The 23515-nt window shown below is 40.6% G+C and overlaps 1 protein-coding gene across 1 annotated transcript; it reads right to left on the minus strand.

Annotated features, from left to right (window-relative positions):
• Nucleotides 1-220: 220 nt before the first annotated feature.
• Nucleotides 221-22865, minus strand: LOC145433813 (uncharacterized). The gene is made up of 9 exons (XM_080311068.1): nt 22673-22865; nt 22533-22610; nt 21624-21782; nt 15180-15305; nt 10478-10603; nt 10288-10410; nt 4723-4845; nt 4525-4644; nt 221-1099 (listed from the first exon to the last, which is right to left on the minus strand). The coding sequence occupies exons 1-9, from the start codon at nt 22794-22796 to the stop codon at nt 816-818; spliced, it is 1263 nt and encodes a 420-aa protein (XP_080167194.1). The 5' UTR covers nt 22797-22865; the 3' UTR covers nt 221-815.
• Between the last annotated feature and the right edge of the window lie 650 nt (nt 22866-23515).

Here is a 23515-nt window from a genome sequence, read left to right on the forward strand (position 1 = left end):
GACTTACTTTTCTTGGATATTTTAATCCGAGCCCGACCGATTATGGTTCGCTGATGACATCGAGTCGATATTACTATTCGGAAGAAATATCGGCATCGGCCATGAGAGGTGAAAATATCGGCAATTTTAGTGATTTCACGCACGGTAGTATAGGGAGTCAAAGATCTATCTACGACTACTAGATTTGGGATATTGACGTATTTAGTATAGCTTTGAAGTATCCAGATACAGTCAGAATTTATTCTCCATTCATACAATATTCCAACGATGTTATATGCATATATAATATTCAGTGTCTGCATACTCGTGTGATATATGATCCTGTGTAGGGTTGCATTTAAAACAAACGGTGTTTTAAACAAAAGCATTTAAAAAAATTGTTTTTATCAAGTTGTAAAATTATGCAATCATTGTGTAAATACTTTCCAAAAACATGTTGTACGAGCCTACGGACAATTACCACCCGATAAATCCGACGTATATCGATATGGGATGGTTATGGAAGCCTCAAAATTGTCGATTCAACAGCAATAGTATATCTATTTCGTCAAAGGAGCTATATTTACCCAATATTTTCAATTGTCAATGTCAATCCATGATGACGTCACAATTGAATATTTGTGACGTCATGGCTTAAAAACATGTTTTAAACAAGGGCATTGTTTTAAACATGTTTGTTTTAAATTGATTTATGTTTTGAATGCAACCCTTGTCACATGGACCGTTATTTTAATAATTAGTCGTTTGTTGCCCATTACATTACATTACAGCTAAATATTCCCCGCTATATAGATTAATGCAGTCAAGGTGATGTACTAATAGTAGTAGCCACGTCTGCGCGCCGCAGCAGCTCGATTCTTTCGTTGACTGTATTGGAAGAGGTGTTGACCCATGTTTTTCGCGAAATGACGTAGAACAGATTCGGCGTCCGCCATTTTGAACACTTTCCAAGATATCAGATAACGATGAAGATGCGGGTATCTTGCGACCAATTGGAGGAAGGTCCGCTTCGTAATTGGCATCGGGGAAGTCGTCGTTAGTGGAGTAGTCTTTAATGGAGTCGTCATTGGTAGAGTGGTCGTTAGTGGAGTCGACGTACCTGTATCGAAACAACGAAATTACTTTTAGATAAAATTGCACGGCAAAATATGATGACGGTTCATCTAGAGCAGTGGTTCTCAACCTTTTTTGACACGCGCCCCCCTTGGAGATGGTCAAAAAACTCGCGTCCCCCTGACCCCCCTTGCATTTATCGTCATGTCAAAAAGAGCACATCATCTAATACAGAGGTGGGCAACGTTTTTGATAATCATTACCGCATTTCGATTGCTTATGTAGCGTAAGGCCGCATTCCAGGGCATAGCCGCAATGAACAATCTGGACGCAAAATTCCTACGGTAAACTGTCCATATCCATTCCCGGTGAACTCCGGACTATTCTACTTTTCACAATGGCCTATTGTACGCACCGAAACCGCGAGTAGCAATGTTATGAATAGTTGCCGGGCGGTGCATATTGTCGCGCGGAGCGCGGAAATTTTTCCGGGCCGCGAACGAATTGCTATTTCTTGCCAATTCCCATTCGGGCTCAGATTAAGAAGGGCGCTACCGCATTAAAATAGAAAAATGAAGTCTTGTTGAATTGCGCGGAGGGCGAAGAAAATTTCAAGATTAATTAAAATCGCTCGAAAATGCGGGAGTGAATTCGTAATTGCAATTTGCATGTCTACGGCCGCCAACACATACTAATTGAATTAGGCGTCGACGGCCGCTCGAATTCCCTTCTACGGCTGCAGGCTGCCCACCCCTGATCTAATAGTATACATAAGGTATGTCTTACGCCAATTTTGAATCTGCATTCCAGTTGTTGAGTCTTTTACATTGCTGACAAATTTCTTCAAATTTGTTTGAAAATAACAAAAAACATTGAACAAGACATCCATTAATTAATTTCAATGTAGGTCACCCTGAGACTAATCCTGATGCTGGTAGTGAGTACAGAGAGCAAGGCGTCGTTCTGTCCTGCCAGGCTAAATTTGATCAGTTTTCGAAATGAATTAATTGTGTTGATTTATAGCCTAATTGAGGCCGAAACCGGGCAACCTATGTTGCATCTAAGTCTGTCTTAGGCAGTGCAGTTCGCAAGCTACTAACAAGAGCTGCCGAGCGCGACAAGCTTTAGGCTACTGTCAAAGCTATGAAGCAATGAATGACTTACACGTGGGAATTGCTCTCTATATCTCCAAAGAATTTCAAAAAATTGCTCAAATGAAGTTGAAATCAGACTATACTCAGTTGAGCGCTGTTGCTGGAGTTTGTATTTTGCAAGCTTTCTTGAATATGGAATAAATTTCATCTTCATTAATCGTCTTCTCATAATGGATGTGAAACACATGTTCAGACACGTACAATTTATACTGACTTCGTCAATTTCTCGCGCCCCCCCCTGAGAGCCTCCCGCGCCCCCCAAGGGGGGCGCGCCTTCCAGGTTGAGAACCCCTGATCTAGAGTTTTTAATCATTACTAACTTTGATGAACCCTAACTCTAATCCACAAGCCTGCGGCGAGCTCCAAATTCTCACTGAGTTTCAAAAATTAAACGCTACCGCATTGCACATATAATGAATTAAATACTGGTGAAAATATAACCTGTGCATTAGCAACAGTGGTAAAGGAACAAGACCATTAAAACTAGAGTATTTCAGCAAAACAAAAATATTACAGTGAATATCTACTGCGAAGTAGTGCCACCTTAGCTATATGAGTGATTTATCTGGCATTTTGGTCGTTGCGATAGCACAAAATGACCATATTTGAACTTTCTACTTCATTGATACTGCTGTGGCGTCATAATTATTGATACACGAATGCTCGACTCGTAGCCAAATACTCAATTCAGAATTGAATCACTCAGGTACTCGATTTTGCCCAGCAATAGTCTATACTTCCGATGAATCCCTGAGACTGTGTCAGTTGACCCCGGGGATTCGCGCGAACCCTAGTTAAGAAGCACTGATCTAGAGCAGTGGTTCTCAAACTTTTTGTCTTCGAGGACTTGAACTGTCACGGACCTCTGCGGAACCCCAAAGTTTTAGATCAAATTGAGCTCAATTATTGCGCAACCGCCGTCTGTCCCGTGCAATTAGAGCCTTTTTGCTATTCACGTCCACATTTCGATTATTTATGTAGCCTACGGTCACATTTTAAATGCACAGACGTAATGATCTAACTGGACGCCAAACACCCATGTTAAACTGTCCATGTCTATTTCCAGTGAACTCCCGTGTTATGAATAGTTACTGTGATTCGAATTTTTCGAATTCACGAACGAATTTAGTCAATAATATTAGTAGTTCCACATATTACTTTCAAATATTGATCATTTCTCAGCCTGTGTGATCAGATTCACCTGTAGAGTTGACGGAGAGGGTGTTTTCGAAAATTTTGGGCAAGTTATAAACTATGATGCATATTCGGATGGGCCAATTGTTATTAGTCACTTTTTTGAATGCTGTTATTTCTTAACCTCCCATCAAGGTTTTCGGTGTAGTGGAAAGACATTAGAACCACCCAAATATAACAGAAACAAATTTCTTTCGTGAGGAGCACACGATTCCAAGTGGGGCGCATCTCGCATCATTTTCCTTTGCTGTAACTATCTGTATTGTGGGCCTCAGATTGCAAAGGATGCTACTATATTCAAATAGAAAAATATAGTGGCCTTGAATCGCGTCATGCGCGAAGAAAATTTCAAGATCAAATAAGATCTCTCCAACATTCGGGAGCCAATTCAAAAATTTAAATTATAAATTGAATTCGCATGTCGACTGCCGCCAACACAAACTAATTGAATTGCGAGTCGACGGCCGCACTATTTTCTTTCTACTGCCGCAGGTTGGCCACCCCAGGCATTAGGGCATCCAAATGGTCTTTACCGTCACGAGGAATGTACCGTTCTCCAGGGTTGTAATGACTCGAGTCATGACTCGACGGTTTTTTGACGATTCGACTTGACTCGAGTCATTTTTTCAAAATACGGAAATTACTCGACTCGACTCGAGTCAATCTGCGGGCCGTATTTTGCCCGCCCCTGATCTACGTCCACGTCACTTAGAGACCTCGTGCAACTACGTCATAATATAACTCTGCAATTCGACATATACGGAAGGCATGTCATAAACACACAAGTATACCAATTCATATACTGAGACTACGACGCCTGATGATATTCGTGAATATGTCCGAAAGAGCGCCATATAGAAAGACAGTTTCAATTACTTTGCGCGATGGGAACCATTGGAAATTTTATCAAGATTGTGAACATAAGCATGGAGGGCATCAGCGTGAAATAACTGCTCGTTTTCAAATAACAGTTCGCCTTATTTGAATTCGATTTATATATGAGAGCAATCCCCCGTACTGAAGGAATTTGAGGCGACTTACGGAGCGTTTGTATCGTTTTTGATATTTCGTTGAGATGAGTAACTCGACCTCGACATCGGTATTTTAAAAGAGAATTCAGTACCTTCACATCGACCGTCGGTAAATTCAAAGCCCTCCTTACACAGGCACTGCATCTTGCCTTCATAAAACACGCATCCCGCATTCATCTGGCAGTCGTAGTCGTAGTAGCATTCCGAGGACACTGAATGTAATTATGAGCTAATTCGAGACGAACTAATTGTTTCCCTCTTCAAAGTGCATCTAAAAGTAGCACCCTTACCATCGCAGACAATTCCATCTCCATTGTAACCCGCATTGCATTCGCACAAGTAAGAGCCCTCCGTGTTCACGCAAGTGGCGTTAACGTCGCACAGTGCTGTGCTATCAGCACATTCATCCACATCTATGTATATAAATGTAAGCTATAATACTAAAATTCATTATTAATATTTTTATTAGTACGGTAAAAAGTGGCAGTGGCGCTTATCTCCCGTAAAGGTCTGGTGCACCACGGTCTGTAATTACCACCTGGTATAAGTACCTTTGCAATGTTATTTAACGTCGGATATATACGGATCAAAAATTTAAAGATTCTACGACATGATATCACGAATTCAGCCACAGGGGTGAATAGCTTGGGCTGGACCAAGAGGGTATCAGTCGTGAATGTGCATGTGTCATGATTACTCAATGAGAAAGGACCGTTGAAAATCATATCTTGCACAATTCAGTAGAAAATCGTCGACGGCTTCGGCGATATTACAATGAAGACATAGCGGAGTATCTGAACATCCTATTTTGAACGAATGAGCATTAGGCAAGCCTACAGTGACCGGAGCGCAGACGGAATATGATGACATGCATGCATCCGTTGACGGGAATTTAGTTGAAATGCAACTATGGAAACGCTTATAATGCATCCCTTTATCTTCACATGTGTACAGTTCCTGCCAGAGAGTTCGCGAATATTGGCGGACAAGTGACTCAGCTTCTCCGATGGTCACCTCAGGGACCTGACGATTGGGGCCAAACAAAGCCGCGGATTTTGCTTCGCGGTCGATGATCTCGTTGCCAGGGATACTTTTGTGACTGGGAATCCATCCTAATGCTACCTCTATACCTCTTCCAGTTACCCGCTCAAGCAAGGAGAAAAACTTGTTGGAGATATCTGTCGGCGCAGTGAGAGGGTTGGATATAGTTTTTAACACACTAAGGGAGTATGAAAGAATCACATATTTCTATTCTTTGCATCCGTTATCGGACACCCAGGACAATGCATGAAGAACTAAAATTCATAATATTATGATGTTTTGGAAATTGAACCCAATTGAACCCAAGAACCATTGCGGACATGCAAAACCGAAACAGGACTATTTGTCCGCCTCCAAACTTTGTATTGAACACCTTTTCTTCTGAGGACCATTTCATAACTGCACTGTACTGGATTCCCTAATGAGTGGTAACAGGCCAGGGTCTATTTATTTCTACCGACTATTTATTATCTATTTATATCTACCGACGTACTAAGCATTTAATTTCTAGAAATTTTTAAATGGTAAGGAATGCAGTTTGTTAATGATATTGGTATAGTTCCTATTTGCATGTAATATAAATATTTTTTATTACGCACAAAAAAGACTCATTTCTATAAATTATGCCTATTTTTTATAAATATGTTTATTTTTCGGCAAGGGTGGTACCAACGTTAAAATCAAGACATCTAGTGATATCAAATCGCGCGAAGGGCGAAGAACGATTTCAAGTTTAATAAATCTGCTTAAAAATACTCAACTTGAAATGTTGATTTGCGAAATACTTGTGGCCCCTTCGAGTCTCTATATGATAATAGACAAGGGCGAACTGGTTATGGTGCTGTCTCTCCAGACAGGTTCACGGTGGGGAACTTATTGCAAAATTATTTAGCGAATTCTGCAATCTAAAAAGTCGGCATTCACTCTTTTTTTATTGACGTTTACCAGTTATAACGATGTATCAATTGTTAGTGACATGACTTGGCAACATGTACGGTAATTGACTTGTTTTAGGCCAGGGGTTCTCAAAGGGTGGGCCAAAGAGCATTTTGAGGTGGGCCACAAATATATTTCGAAAATTTTAGAATTATTGCAAGTTTAGTTTTATTTGTTATGTTAAACGCTAGAAATATATTCATAAACTTTTCATCCGACTTTGATGAGACGTAGTGGCACGTATGGAGTCAGCATGTACAAGTCGAAAATGGGGGGGGGGGGGACAAACGGCGGCTTTTCCCACTGGCTATGACAACCTACGGCTAACAGCAACTAAAGTAATTTCGAGTATATGATAACTGGAAGGTAATGCTGAAGTAACCAGGCATTCCGGCAGGGTCATATGTCGTATGCCGCTGAAAGGGGGTGCAATAAACTCGGAATGAAGTGTAATTGATGTATAGATTTACTGTACTTCGGCAGGTCGTATTATTGTAAGACAAAAATAGCCATAATTGCAAATTATTAGCAACTGCTGGTGAAGGTATACCGCACCAACGCAACGAATCGTAATGGATTGGGGATTTAGCGGAGTGCATTAAGCTTTGGAGTCGGTTTAAAATATCCGGCCTGAAAATCATTGAACATAATGTAAGAGTCACATGAATTGACTATATCATTGGATTGAATATTCTGACATTGCAACTTCAGTTGATTTGGTACAAGACATACAATGTACATTATTGTACAGCATGCATATTAAAAAACGCTTTCTCCACTTCTCTGTATAGTACTAGCACCCCATTCACTAATGAATTGTTTGAAGCTGGCCCAGAATGATAATATTCCCCACAATAGTGGAACTAAAACCCTAATCACACAGTGGATGCGGGGATTTGATCATTGTGTTTCGCGACGCGAATGGGGCAGCGGACGAACATAATATACACAGGAGTTTTAGCCTATGATCTATACAAGGGCCGTAACTGCCACACCCAAACCCCCAATTGAAGGAGCTCGAAGGATCCCAAGATTATTTCGTTGGTCGTTTGTTGGAGGATAATTATTCGATTCAAAAATTTTTGTCGCGCTTCGCGCGGTTTCATGTCCCTAGAGGTCTAGATATAAATATCATCAGTAAATTAAGGGGAAAATGCACATATTTTAGATGAATAGGCATATCGGCGCCGTCAACTACCACGCATTGAACAGGATTATGACTCTAAGATAAGAGGTGGGCCACAGCACATTTTCAAACCGGAAAATGAGCCACGGCCAAGAAAGGGCTGAGAACCCCTGTTTTAGGCTAATTAAACCGTGTAACACGATTTTTGTTCCCGGGTTTTAATTGGTATTTCCTGATCTCTCTGACCTAGAAACTTCCAAAAATCAATATATATCATTCCAAACATGAATTTTGTGGTTAGGAGAGTAATTTTTTGAATTTGCAAGTATGTGCAATATTGTGCATGGTGATACTGATTAACCCTATAAGAAATGGATATTTACCAAACTGTCTTTGATCGCTGTAAGTCCATTTTTAATCGCTTGGCATCGACTAAGAAGTTATATTCTATGATTGTATTTCCTAAATATTCTGACGCGTTAGTCGTATAGGCTATCGATGGCTTTTTCGCAAGGCAAATTACAGCCAACTTTTGGCTATTTGTGTGTCTGGCATAGGGTTAATTCTGAGTTTGCATAATAATAGGCAACGACTTAGATTTTTGTTATTAAAATCAAATCACAAATCACAGGCATTTGGTACATGGAAATTTGCACATAAATTGTTTGAATGCATCCGAATCAATACCATCGTTAAATGTTGAATGCAAAACTAAATAAATATTTCAGGCTAAAACAGTTCGAGTATAAAATCATTAAAAATGGGATGTTTTTGCGGGATTTTCTTTGGTACGCTACATCACTTTCCCGCATTAAGGCCCAGACATAACCTCCCATCATGCTTTCATTATATTGCCCTTTGTATTTCCTTTCACAATCTTTTATGTTTCGATGCAATCGCTTCCCTTGTTCTTCTGAATAAGCTCCTATCTTATCTTTAAACTTGTCCAAGTGAGCATCAAGCATGTAGTTTCATGGGCATTCTGCACCCCATATTTCCATACGACCTTAACAAATTGACAACGAGTTCGTCATAGTTATCTTCCTTGTTATTGCCCAAGAACCCACTCACCACATCTGCAAAGCTATCCCAAGCCTTCTTTTCCACATCGTTAAGCATTTTGATAAAATCATTTGACTTGAGAATCGTTTTAATTTGTGGGCCAATATATACACCAGCTTTTACTTAAGCTTCTGATAGTCCAGGAAACAAGTTCCCGAGAAACTGGAATGTGTCATCATCTTCATCCATGCTTTCAAAAATTGCTTTATAAGGCCAAGTTCTATGTGAAGGGGAGGCATAAACACTTTGTTTCGGTTATTCAACCGAGTTTGCTTTACGTTTTTCTCTCCAACAACAAATTGATTTCGTTTTGGTCATATTTGCTCTTTACAGTGATCTGTGGTAGCCCTACTATGCCAAAGGCAAAGTTGCCTAGGATACTTGGTGAACCCCCTCTTGCATCCCCATAAAACACGCTACCATTTTAAAGTCCCCAATTACTTCCCAGTTATCCTAAAAAACATTAGAAAATAATCAATTGCAAATTATAAAATACCAAAACCTCAAAAATCAACCCTGCAAACAGATCTATCTATAAAATGGCAAATATTGCAGAGTATATTAACATTAAAAAGTGATAAACATCCATCTTGGATGCTCTTTAGCCATATTTTTTATTTCTTTTCTCAAAAATAGTGCGATTTTAGAATTTCATTCTCTAAACCACCAAAGAAATGTTGGTATGGAATAAAGTTGATTTTTGACACTTACTGGTCCTAAGCAATAAAGAAAAATTGATTAGAACCTTGAAACAAAAAAAATTGTTACATTGTGTTATAACTTATTTTATATTCGATAAAATGCGTGATTATTGAAAACATTGAATATCATCGTTCTGTGGCAACAGTATGCCGAATTGCAGACTAATGTGAACATGAGCGTGGGCCTGTATTTTTAATATATCCTCCATCGAGGCGATAATAATAAAATACGGAAGTCGCATGCCTTGCGAATAGATCGCAACTGTACGATTCCATAAGGACGATTTGTTAATAGAACATAACATGTGACTAAATTTAATTTTCTTAGCTGTATAAAGTTATTGAGCTCGGACACCATTTGTATTCCTATTATCGAAATAATATAATTGGCATTCTGTTCACGCAAAAACTTATGTCCGGCCAGTTATAAAGGATCGATAAGTGAAATGTCGCACAAGCTCACGGAAATCGATTCCTTTATTAGGAAATCCGAATGAAATAAAAACAACAATTGTTATATCTGTTCATTTGTCGGTGCACGTGGCAAGTGTGATAGGTATATGTGTACGGCCTTCCACCATCCGGCCCCCTCTTGGCATTCAGGAGTATCTCTTGCAACTGTGAGGTGAACTTATAAATAATTGACTCGGTAGTCGTCTTTTAATTTTTCAATACTGAAATTGGCACATTGTTACGCACGTTGGTACGTACGCTATCATTTTGCACGTTAATTATTATAGCGGCATCAAGTGTTTGGCTCGGAATCACAGATTTTGCTACAAGTTGCTCACACTATCTCTCTATAAATCATTAAATTATAAGATTGAATGGAGTTTGGTTGCTTGTGGTAGCCTTGCAAATTCGAAATGAAATTGCTAGACGAATCGGATTGCGCGTGAGAAATGAACATTGAACAAAGTTCACGTCAAGCCTAAGGCTATACAACCAGCAATCATTAAATTGCCGACTGAATTTAGAAAGAGTCTTACCGACGCAGCTGAGCTCTGAGATCCTTGTAAAGCCGTCACTGCAATTACAAACGAATGATCCGTATGTGTTGCTGCATGTCTCACCTGAGCTGCACGAGGTGTTATCCGCGCATTCATCAATATCTGTACACGACGTATTGTGTAATCATGCTCACGATATTCCTACGGATAATGTAAAGTTTTCACGCACCTGAGCATGTAGCTCCATCCCACGCGTAACCTGTGTCGTTGCACCGACATGTGTACGAGCCGTTCGTATTTTCGCACAGTTCTAAATCCCCACAGAGGTGCATATCGAGTGCGCATTCATCGATATCTTTCGAAGAAACAAAATGTACAGTGTACAGTGTACAGGTACACGCATGTGTAAATATATGACATGAGGCTGCTTGTGCATTGTACATTGTACACGCATGTGTAAATATATGACATGAGGCTACTTGTACATTGTACACGCATGTGTAAATATATGACATGAGGCTACTTGTACATTGTACATTGTAATTGCTACATTTAAAATGATGTATCACTTAAAAAAAAGCCCATATATTACAGGACTGTGGTAAATGCCAACGAAGTGGCACACTGACACCGACTATATTAGTACACAACAGCGACAGCTACGAAGTACATCTACTCGTCCTGATTGATCAAGTCTGATTTGATGGCTTGTGCTACATTATTTATAAAGTGGCTGTATTTTGAGACGACTTCCACTACAACTTTAATTTTAACTAATACCTCTCTACATTCCAAGATTTGCGCCGTAGCAACTACATTTCGGTGGATTTTCATCATTTTTATGAATGACATATTCTTGAAACTTGGCAATGCGCTAGGAATGGTGTGAACGTGAGGTTCACGTTCGCGTTCTGTGTGTGAACCTCAGAATTTTAGAGGTTCGCGCTCACAAACGAACCTTGGTAGGTTCTGCACTGTGAACCTTTTTCATATATTCCAATTTTCACGTCATTATAACATCTTTGGTTGAAATGCTTTACACATCCACTTAGGTCCCATCTATGCATGGCACTGGCAGCCTAAAATAAATCAACGCCAAATGAGCATGCAACTTGCCAATCTCAAAAATTTTACTTGCTTTGTTACAAGTTTGCTAGAAATATCCAGTTTTCCGTTTGCGAATATATAGTGACTCTCTGCTGTGAGTTCGACCACCAATCACGCATTATCAAGAGCGAAATACACTACATGTAAGTAGTCATCGAATTATGCTTATTCAATCAATCAATGAAATTGTTATAAAAAATACATCGCTGTCCAATGTAAAAATCTAGTTGGCGTACGGGATCCATAATCATTTTATATGTTTACCGTATCATAAAAACCGAATCCGTGCGATTGGTGTAATGGTTACTATATAGGGTTACCATATTTTGGAAATATGTGAAGAGGACACTTTTTCAAAATTTTTAGACTTACAATACTGGAGTGAAATTCGAGTAAAATGGGTAATTTTTCCCGACTTTGTGGTTGGTAGGCTAAAAAAACCTTTCCGGTGCAGTTCCCAAAATAGCCGCCCGAGAGTTATTTTACCCTATATTTAACCAAAATTCCCAAAAAAGAGGACATTTGGGCGTCTTTTGAAGTCACTTTCAAACAATTAAAAAAAGAGGACAAATCATCTTAAAAGAGGACGTATGGTAACCCTAAATTGTTAATTGGTAATATTGAAAGCAAGTATAGAAACCTGTATAACACTCTGCTTAATATCAATCCAGCAATAGTCAGACGCCGAATACATTGTCCGGTCTGGCATAGACCGTTGATGCGTACGCTTATATTCCCTCGCATGTCCTCGTCGAAATTGTTGGTAAAAAGACGGAAGATATTAATTTTATGGGAGTGTTGCTCTAGTTCAGTGGTTCTCAACCTTTTCGACCTCGCGGCACCATTTGAAAACAGAAAATCGTTCGCGGCACACTAGCACAATGGTTTTCAACGTTTATTGGCTTACGGCACTTGCAAACTATCAAAATACTTAGCATCACCCACAGTCGTACACAGAACTACTTCTACCTTCCAACTTTTCGCAGCACTGAAGTAGGCTTTGCTCTGCTTCAAAGAAGATACTACGGTATCTTCTAAATCCGCGGTCATGTCACAAATTCGTCCACGAATGGTATCATTTCACATGGGAATCGTTTATAATTCCTCCGCAGCTGAGTTCCCAAACATGTTTCTTTTACAATTCAAGCGCAAGCCGGAAGAATAACTCTCCGTTTCAGTGTGAGGTTTTAAATTTTTAGCTATTACGTCTGCTGCCACATAACTGGCCTGCTGCGATCTCATTGAAACTTTGGGTTGTGCTTAGATACTATTTCATAAGATTGGTGTGATGACAATAAACTCTACCCACTACTGTATTGTCGTTGTAATTAACCATTGCATCGAAGAGGCCAAGCACGATCTCCACTAACGAATACAACGGCGTAGAGGCGTACACACTATGCACTGTATGCAGGGATGCAAAATGCATTTCCACGCTGATCGTATAACACGCGTGAGGAAAGTAATGCCTCAATAGTGCTACTGGCAGTCACACGCAGTTCAATCAGTTCCAACAAACCAGGATAATAACCTTAGCGGCAGGGAAATTTGTTAACTGATATAATTTGATCAACTTTACTTCTCAATTCTCAAAGTCGTCGCCTGTAATATAGCGTTGCACTTCGAGCCTACATTTTACCGGCCGTGCCGACACTGCACACTACCTAGTAATCGCAATGTGGATGGCTACGTTTATAATTCGAATTTTTAACGTGAACATCACTTCCAAAGGAGTTCATTTTCCACTGGTGATTAGGAAGATATTGATTGCGGGCGTGACAGCAATTTTGTTTCGACAAATTTACAAACTTTACACGAGCCCGATTTATATTATTAATTGTTTGCTATAGACTAGAATTAGTTTGCGCATAATTTCAAAATTTCGAATAAATCTCTCTCGACAGCCTTGCGAGTCGTAAATGGCACACTAGGGTGCCGCGGCGCACCGGTTGAGAACCACTGCTGTAGTTGATACAAAAATCATTGTGGCATAATGTGGTCTGAGGTGTCGCTAGGTATCGTGTACCTGTACATTAATATATCACTTCACTGAAATGTAGGGTTGGAATTGGCAATATAACGTCATGTGACGTCATAGGTTCACGCTCGCGTTCACACACATCTTTCAGAAAGGTTCGCGTTTAGACGAACCTGAACCTTTCAGAGGTTCACATCATTCCTACCCCTCATCACAGTAAGTCCTAAAATTCTATCCATATCCGGCGTCGTTGACCATTCTGCGAAGTCACGAAATCTAGAGTTGTCATTGTGTCGAAATTTATGACATTAATACTGATTCAGAAAAATTGGTTTCCAAAGTATAGTCGTTGGCGGTTCTCAAGTATGAGGAAGAGTTGTGAGTATAAAGTGAGTGGTTTTAGGTAGATTCGGAAGAGACGTCGAAGACTTTCGTATTGTCCAATGCCTGTGACAGCGTTCAAAATGGATGCATTCAGGGTTGTAATGACTCGACTCAAGTCCGACTCGAGTCACGATTTTCTGATGACTCGACTTTACTCGAGTCATTTGCTCATAATACGGAAATGACTCGACTCGACTCGAGTCAATCTGTGTATTGACTCGACTTGGACTCGAGTCATCGAGCATGACTCGAACCAAGTCATATGGCTCGAGACTCAGACGGCCAAGACCGACATTTCATTGTAATTCCGAAGAATAGTAAAGTAACCATACTATTGGGATTTCGTATATTGATACTGGTATTTGAAAATGCGACCAGAAACTGCAAAAAGTAAGGCAAATTAGTATATTATATATGCGAACCATTCGACATCACCAAACAAAGTGAGTTTACCAATACCGTAACTGGAAACTGAGAAGTCAATACAATGACTTAGACTCGGACTCGAGTCTAAATACCATGACTCCGACTCGACCCTCTGCTTGCTGACTTGGACTCGGACTTGATTCGGTGGTGAATTGAAAATGACTCGATTTGACTCGAGTCAAAACTATAAAGACGAGATTGACTTGTGACTGGGAGCCTTGTAACTTTGTTACAACCCTGGATGCATCTTCGCGGCTAACACAGAATGACTATAATGGCCATCAAAATAGTTGCAGTTTTCGGAATAATAATCTGTTGCCGTCATACAGGGTCTGCATCGTACAGTTGCCACGACTATTCCGCCAACGAAAGTGATGAAAATCTATTTACATACAACTTCGTATATAAGCTAGAAATCGTGCATTGAGCTTAAGTCAGTGGTTCTTCAACTTTTTAGACCGCAACTCAAATCTGAGATTTATTGACATCTCGGGACCCAAGCCTTGCACATCAAAATAATGTACTTTTATTGTTGGTACGTTTTACGGTAATAAAATGAAATACAAAAGGGGCGGACAACCATATTTGGTGATACGAAGGTTCTTGAATTCTTCTCTAGTTTTTGACGATTACCCTAGAACTGTGTCAGAAGAAAATATTAGTGTTTATTATAATATGAATATATTATTCAAGTACAACTTTCTTTGTGACAGTCATAATCTGAAACATTACAAGTGCTTCGATTTCAAAATCTGTAGAAAAGAAGTGGATATAGTGTAAATTCGTATAAAGACTTAAGAAATTAGTGGAAATCGACAAAAATCCACATAACTACTTAAAATAAGTAGAAGTACGTTTTATGTAACATATGCAGGCCTTGAATTGTAGCAACGGATAAGCAAACTCGATATATTGAATCAGGGCACTATCAGTTCTGAACTGTTTGGTTTCTAGTCCGCATGATAGGTATCTTTCTTATATCACTAGTAGCAATCCTACAACTATGCACTTTTGATTTAAGGTGAGTTGTACCTACCTGTGCATGACGACACACCATCACCGCTGTAGCCGGACAGGCATGCACAATTGTAAGATCCCACCGTATTTTGGCAAACCGCTTGATGCAGACAATTATTCGATTCGTCCGCGCATTCGTCGACATCTGAATAATATAGTTTTCGCTGTATTAGTATCCGTGGCGTTTCGATATATATGGTCACTTGATCAGGTTACTGCATATTGCATAATGTCAAAATTCTTTAACATGGCTCCTGAAAATATTGCACGTCCTAGTATTGTTCTACGCTTATATTGTTCGGATGGCGATATGAGGTGTATAAATAGTAGTGCAGAGCATGGACCAGAGCCGGATTTGATATCCGGCCGGACTTTTTCAATTTTGGCCGGAGCCGGATCGGAGCCGGATCAGTACTTTTTTTAAAATCCAGCTAGAATCATTATTATTGATAAGCACGACTTTTGTAACTAAATACTCACAAACCATTCACACGCAAGTAACCGCCAAGCCAGTGCGAAAATAAACGAGTCATATTTATATATTCACGAAACCACCGTTCCGTGTAGGGCGGAGCATGGATCGGAGCCGAATTGAATATCCGGTGGGACTTTTTAATTTTTCGCCGGAGCCGGATCAGAGAATTGAAAAACAGGATCGGAGTCGGACCTGAGAATTTGTCGACCCTCTCCGCACCAATAGATGCACCTGTAACACTTGGTGTTGTTGTTGTTGTTGTTTGTTGTAGGTATTCGTGGTGTTTATCAACTGCTATGGTTCTTCATTTTTTATTCCGTAGATGCCGACTTGCAGCGTGGCCCACTTCTATGACTTTATAAGACACAGCGCTTACACGGATGAGATCGCGATGAGGAGCCTACATAAACCTTCAACACTGTGGCAGGAATTCTGGAGTCGACCTCGGTTGGACTCGAACCCGCAACCCGTTGGTGATGCAGCTGTGGATATTACCACCAGTGTTGGGATGACTCGAGTCAACTTTTTCGTATGACTTGACTTGACTCGAGTCACTTTGCAAAAATGACTTGACTTGACTCGACTCGGCGCTTCAGAAATGTGGATTGACTCGTGACTCGGAGCAAAATTTACGAGTCAATTTCAAGTCATCAATAAGTAAATGGTGTCGACTAAATCAATGTATCATGTGTAAGTGTGTATGTTCGGATAATTCTCGATACGCTGGTGACACTTGTGAGAGCAACCAGTCTTTCACTTATTGTACGTTCCACTTCCGCCGGTCCTCCATTGTTTCATCACAAATAAATTTGCCGCAAACGAAATGGTCGCAGCTTACGGTGTTGTAGTAATAGTAGATTAATCCAAGAACTGTTTCTAAGATGGCGCAGTGCTTACATTGCGCAGTGCTCACATTTACCAACCCTCTTGAATCATTTAAATCTAATGAATACAGTTTATGCGTTTATATTCTTACGGATGTGTAGATGGGTATTATTGTACCATACCAATTTACCCACCAAAATACTCACGTATTTTAGTAGCAGTTCTACGTGTGCGTGTGCGATACAACGACCTTTTGCATGTAGGCCTATACTTAACTTTATATTCGTTATTTGATTCAAGATAAAGGCAAATTAATCTATATTTCACACAGCTGGCAAAATGTTATGACTTTGAACCATCATTCATACTTCGAAAATGCAATTTGACTTGAATTGTGACTTGACTCGTGACTTGACTCGACTTGACTCGACTTGACTCGAGTCACCTCCAAAATTCGACTGACTTGACTTGACTCGAGTAACCTTCGAAAATCAATTGACTTGACTTGACTCGAGTCAAAATCTGCAATGACTCGAGATGACTCGTGACTCGTAGGTAGTGACTTGATCCCAACACTGATTACCACTACGCTATCTCGCCACTTAGGAAGGGATTTATTTTGCAGTCGAGCTGGACCAGACTCGAACCAGCAAGACAGCCGTGGAACGTACGACTCGACTACGCTACTCGGCAGCAGATTCTCCCGTGAGGGAAAGATTTAGATTGAATAAGTCCAGAAAATGTACGATGGTGCATGATGCACGACTTTAAGGAAGGACGCATACGGATGACCATGGACCTTACTGTCTTAGTGTCGTAATTTGTGTAAGCCGAGGTATCGGGAACGTTTTTTGTCAAAAGAGCCTTATCGGCCCGATATTTGCAATTGTAACTTCCAAGTACCCATACAACGATATCAATAAACTAACACGTCACAATTTAAGATTCTTGATGTCACAGTGTCACGAAATCAAAGTTCACTTCACGGGAGTTGTTGCGTGAGCCATATTTTCTGCGTTGGCAATGCTGTGATGATACAAGCACGCACTGATCAAACCGATAGCCCCTCATTTGAGCATGCGACACAATGAAAAACGACAGTTCAGCTTGCAACACTTTAGCTTAGCTACAGGGGTCGGCAACTTTTTGCAAGCCATGCATATTTGCAATTTTATTTGTGTGAGAGTCGTATGAAATTTTTCAAAATTTAGGAAATTACCCGTGGTACTTATATCCAATAACGAATATTCATCACAAATGATGACAGGATAATACTAGCTGGTGACAAAAGATTTCGTCTCGAACGCAAACATTTTAATCTTCCCCGAGTCGATCTCACAAATTCATGCAAATAAGGTAGCGCATCAGCACAATAAACTATAATGTAAAAGCAAGATGGTTGTACCGTGTCATTTACCGAATTTCCCGTTGGTGGCAGTGAAGACAAATACAGTATAGGACGCTCAAACGACAATCTGTATTCCTCTACCATATAAATTCTGTTCACTAATTGCTAATAAGCATGTCGCGAGGTTGACCTATACTCATTAGCTCAGTGCTCTTCAACCGGGGTTGTCGTACACCCTAGGGCAGTGGTTCTCAACCTTTTTCACCCCGCGGACCGGTAAAATTTCAAAAAATGTGTGGCGGACCGGTGAACTTTCAAAATTGATATGAAGTCAAAATGTAGAGTACGCAACCGTTTTTTGCAATTATATGGTGCTAGAGAGTGACATTTTATGGTAGTGAGTCTGCTGAGTCGAGGTAGAATTGCCTTGTCCAGATAAACGTGATACCGCCGAGAGGCGTTTACAGTCTTTCGCGCCGAAGGCCATGGGTTTAACCGACCACGCCAACTCGAATAATATTCTTCCTTTTGACAATATCGAGAGAAGAAGCGTTTTATAGTCGAATCAAGCTCATTGTCGTGCTACCTTGCTCATTGCCCACTACCACCAGATGCAGTCTATTCTGGCAGCTATACGAATACAATGCGTACCTCAAGAAAACACCTTACAGCAGCTATACCGGCCATGCACAGAACCGGGTCGAAAATGGACTTCGTCAGCCCACTCCCAAAAACGTTGGTCTTGGGCCCCAACAAGACGATAAGCGAAACTTCCGGGAGCTTCGGCCCCAGACCCTGCTGTTGGGTTGAGGTTTTCACCTGTACTAGTGAGCACATTCATTCTACTCAGTGTAAGGAGAAAGTTTGTGTAGCTTAATCGCGCCAACAGCGAAAATTTTTAATCATTCATGACTCAATCGGTTTTCTCGTGCCGAAATTTTGGCACGCCTTTCGGATGGGTTGTAACAAACTCACAAGGCTTCGAGTCACAAGTCAATCTCACTTTCATAATTTTGACTCGAATCAAATCTATAGTCATTTTCAATTCACCACCGAGTCAAGTCCGAGTCCAAGTCAGGGAGCAGAGGGTCAAGTCCGACTCATGGTATTATGACTCGAGTCCGAGTCCATGTCATTTTGTTGACTGTTCAGTTCGCAGTTAACGTCTTGGTAAACCCACTTTTTAGAACTCTGTTTCATGATAACGAATGGTTCACATTAATAATATTCTAATTTTCCTCACTTTGAGCAGTTTTTGGTCGCATTTTCCAGTACGAGTACTAATAGACGAGATCCCAATATTGCATGTGGTTGCTTTAATATTGTTCGAAATTACAATGAAATGTCGGTCCTGGCCGTCTGAGTCTTGAGTCATATGACTTGGTTCAAATCATGTACACTGACTCGAATCAAGTCGAGTCATCCGAATACCGTGACTCGAGTAAAGTCATGACTCGAGTCATTACAACCCGGCCTTTCGGAGTCACATGTTAGCGTAAAACAATTATATGTGTTGGACTGTTGGTACGTCGTGGCGCGCTAATGGCTGGCGCCGAAATGCCTATTTCTATCAATCATGCGTATTTCTCGGAGAAGGGAACCTAATATGCAAGGCATTCGGTGACACTAAATCGCACAAAGCACGAAAAGAAATTGAAAAATGTTGGAAAAAGTTTTTAAAAAAACACGCTATGATTTATGTTCATTTTGCAAAATAATTTTGGGCCTTTTTCAAGCTCGGCCCCTCTCCAATTGGGCGGTTTGGAGTGCCCCAGTTACGGCCCTGCACAAAATGAATGAATTGAAAACGAATGATCGCGCAAACCGCACTGTTTAGCAATGAGCTCGTATCTGTTCTGTACTTATCACCTTCAACATTGCATCTTGAAATTAAGGTATAAAATAGTAATATACCTGGCGGACCGGCAGGAATGTCGTCGCGGACCGGTGCCGGTCCGCGGACCGGCGGTTGAGAACCACTGCCCTAGGGTGTACCAGAATTTGCAAAAGGTGTACCACTCGGATGGGGTGTACACTGTACAGGGGTGTACCAGATCCAAATTACAATGAGCCGATGGCTAGCTATCACAAAGGCAGGTTTATGGGTCATTACAGGTTAACGCACAGGTTATTGAGCAATATCGTACGATGTTATCGCAAGTGTATTACTGTACACCGCTTGATTGTGATGTCATAAGCAAATATTTCTCCTATTCATTTATCCGTCGGCAATAGACCAATGGTTCCGTTTGGTGTTGGAAAGTATGCAGTTAACAGACATGTGTTCAGCTAGTCATTTGCCTTTTAATTAGGCTTACCATATTTTGGAAATCTAAAATTAGGACACTTTTTCAGAAATTTGAGACTTGCAAAACCGGAGAAGAATTCTTAAAAATCGGTGAATTTTTCCCACTTTGTAATTGGTAGACTAAAAAAAAGGTCAACTTTCCGCTGAGAGCTCAAAATACCGTTTTCCTCTCCACGTTGCTGCGTGGTTGACTAAAACAAAAAAAAAAGGTTTTCGCTCAGAGCTCAAATCATCTTTTTTCACTCCGAAATACCCGCCGGAGCGTCCCTTCTGTGCTAATTTACGGCATATCAATCGCATTTTGCTCTAAATGTGACCTAAATTTTAAAAAAAGAGGGCAAAATCTCAAAATAGAGGACAAAAGGGCGTCCTCCAACGACACTTTCAAAAAAGTTAAAAAAGAGGACAAATCCTCTTAAAAGAGGACGTATGGTAACCCTACTTTTATTGATTTTTGAGGAAACCGTCGCGATAGCTCAGACTTGATGAATCGGTACTTCCTACCCGATGTTAATAAATACCGCAACGCACATAAATGAAGTGACGTAGCCAGCCAGGGTCGAAACAGCTTCCATGTTGAAATCGAAACCCTTTCGTTTTAAAATGCCGATTTTAAGTCCAGTATTTCACCATACGTTTGCAATTTAGTATTTTGTTATTAGTGATGCAAATTAGCGACAATAGACTGTGTATAGCGGCATACGATCTGAGGTTACTGACATCTCTTGCAGCCCGTGTGCTACTATCGACTGTGTGTGGTGTGGGGCAGGCCTGATACGCAGTAGGCTGGTGCGTCTGCTATCATCGCTGATCTGAATTACCGCTTCTGCCGCACTAGCTTTACCTACTCTCTCCCCGATACTGTTACATTTAGGTTGATTATCGTTCGTATGTCATGCTGTTTTTTGGCTGACACGAAATAAATTCCAATTGGCGTGGCGGACGGCCTAACTATCTGCGAATAGTCTCTGTGACCAAATACTATTTTATTCAAATCAAAATTTTTGACGGCAATAACTCCGCTGCTACTGGTTGGACTTGAACCAAATTTGGTGAGCATCGTTTCTATAGACACCCTAACACTTTCATGAAGAAAATTTTTCAAATTTTCTGTTATTTATTTTTATATTATAAATAGAACTTTCTTCTGTAGCAATGCGGCTACTGGTTGGAATTGAACAAAATTTGGTGTGTAGGCTTCAGTTAGGTAACCTAACTACTTTATTAAGTAGCCAGTACGATTTGAGAAAAAAAGTCATTTTTGAAGACCCCTAATGAAGGGGTGTACGAGTTTTGAGCAAACGTTAAAAGGCCGTACCACGTCGAAAAAGGTTGAAGAGCACTGCATTAGCTCATTACAGATCATGCCTGAATAATCAGCACACCAGAGACATAAGCATACAACGATTCCGTAGTTTCCGCCGTAATTACGAGCGTTTAATAAATCTCAAGTAGTGCGAATCCGTAACCCGATGATTGTTCTACGAAACATAAAGTTCAATATTACCGTTGCAAGCGTACGAATCCTTACTTCTGTCTTCGACGAAGTTGCCTTCAGTACACGCACACTTGAATGCGTACGTGAACCCGTCGCTTGTTGAACACACTGTGTTCGATCCACAGGCGTCAGCATCTGGTGTTGGGCACGCTTCGGTCGCGTTGAAGGCTGCAAAAACAAATTACACGTCCAACTTTATCTATGCATATTATTTTCTATTGAATTATTTCACGATGCCATCGAAAACAGAGTGGAATGAGCATCGCAATGAGCTTTATGACGTATGCACCGAGTGAGGATCAAAGAACTATCAGGGACTGACGGGAAACTCATATTGAGGGTCTTGTGATGTACATTTGCCGGATTGCTCATGATCGATATCGTATGTGTAACACCATGAAATACTATCGATAGAGATATCGTATTCCCGTGTGCGTCCTACGTTCGACTTTGACATATCAACTTCGCACTCATTGCTGGTGGATCTAGTACAAGGGCGGACAACTTCTCCAGTCGGCGGGCCGGATATGGGAAAATTAAGTACTTGGCGGGCCGGATTACAATCCAGGTTTTTTGATAAGTATACATTACTGTTATCGATCAAATTTCAACAAGAACTGCATTAAATATAGAGTATACCATGGCCACTGAATGTATTTTCGTACCTATTTGTAGTATCAATAGAAAATCTAGGATTATGAATGCGCTCCATTCTATGTCACTCGAGCAAAGTTGAAAAAGTGGGTTGAACCGGATGGAACTCTAAACTAAAGAGTGGACACAATGACGTGGACTCGGACTTGACTCGTTTGTGAATTGAAAATGACTCGACTTGAATCGAGTTAAGAGTGAGATTGACTTGTAACTCGGAACCCTGTGACTTGATTATAACCCTGCAAATACATACAATGTACATACTTTGAAAACTTAGACTGGCTGAGAGCGACACCAGAGCATTAAGTGCATCCACCGTCTCCCTTCCACGGAGCAGACGACCTGAAAAATGCAAACTGTCAGCTTTGCATATTACGAAACAAAGACAGCAGCCATGCGTATACTTCCTTCATTCGCAAATAGCGCGTAGTATTCGCATGTCGGACAGTCTTGGGCAACGATCCTTGTTACCTCTGCTGATAGCAAAAATCCTACTGCTACAATGTAAAAGTCCAGTTTTCCGAACATCGCTGATGTTTGATGGGAATATTACCAAGATACACTAATTCCTGCAATAGATATGTTGGTTCGTATATCTGCTTGCGCTTTTCAAATTCGATCGTTGGAAAAATCGGTGTACGGAGAATATCCTAAAAAATCCAGGGCCCTCAACGTGTTTGGCCCGTGGATTAATGTAATTTGCAGTCTCAAGCACTATACAAATAAAAAATTAACTTATTGAAACTTAATAATAGTGATATTTGGAACAAACAGGTGTTTGTAATTCCGTCCACCTTATTCACCGATATCAATAGTAGAAGTATGGATAATCGAGATCAGTAGTTGGCCAAGATGTCTTCTTGTTAGCAAGGAGCCTATGTAATTCTGACAAATATTGTGCTTGCATCAGGCCTTGTCCATTTCTGCGAAGGCTTTGGTTTAAGGCCTCCATTGGACAGTGGCGGCTCGTCCTATAGGGCAACTGGGGCATTGCCCCACCTAAAATTCTGTTCAATAACAGTTCTTTACCATTTAGAGACGCACAGCAATCTATATATACCGAAATCACAGCGAAAATGGTATTCTTCTTGTCCTTTCGCTTGTAAATGCCCATATATAGCGAAGTCTCTGCGAAAATCGAATTCTCTTCCGTGTTTTCGCTTTGCGAATGCCTAGCCGGGGCATGCCCCGGTAGCGCTCATAACAAGCTTTCACTGTCTATTCTCTCAAAGCCGCGCACAATAAAG

The sequence above is a fragment of the Botryllus schlosseri genome, chromosome 2, assembly GCF_051294905.1.
Source record: "Botryllus schlosseri isolate E-star chromosome 2, Bs_hap1, whole genome shotgun sequence".
In the NCBI taxonomy this organism is placed as follows: Eukaryota; Metazoa; Chordata; class Ascidiacea; order Stolidobranchia; family Styelidae; genus Botryllus; species Botryllus schlosseri.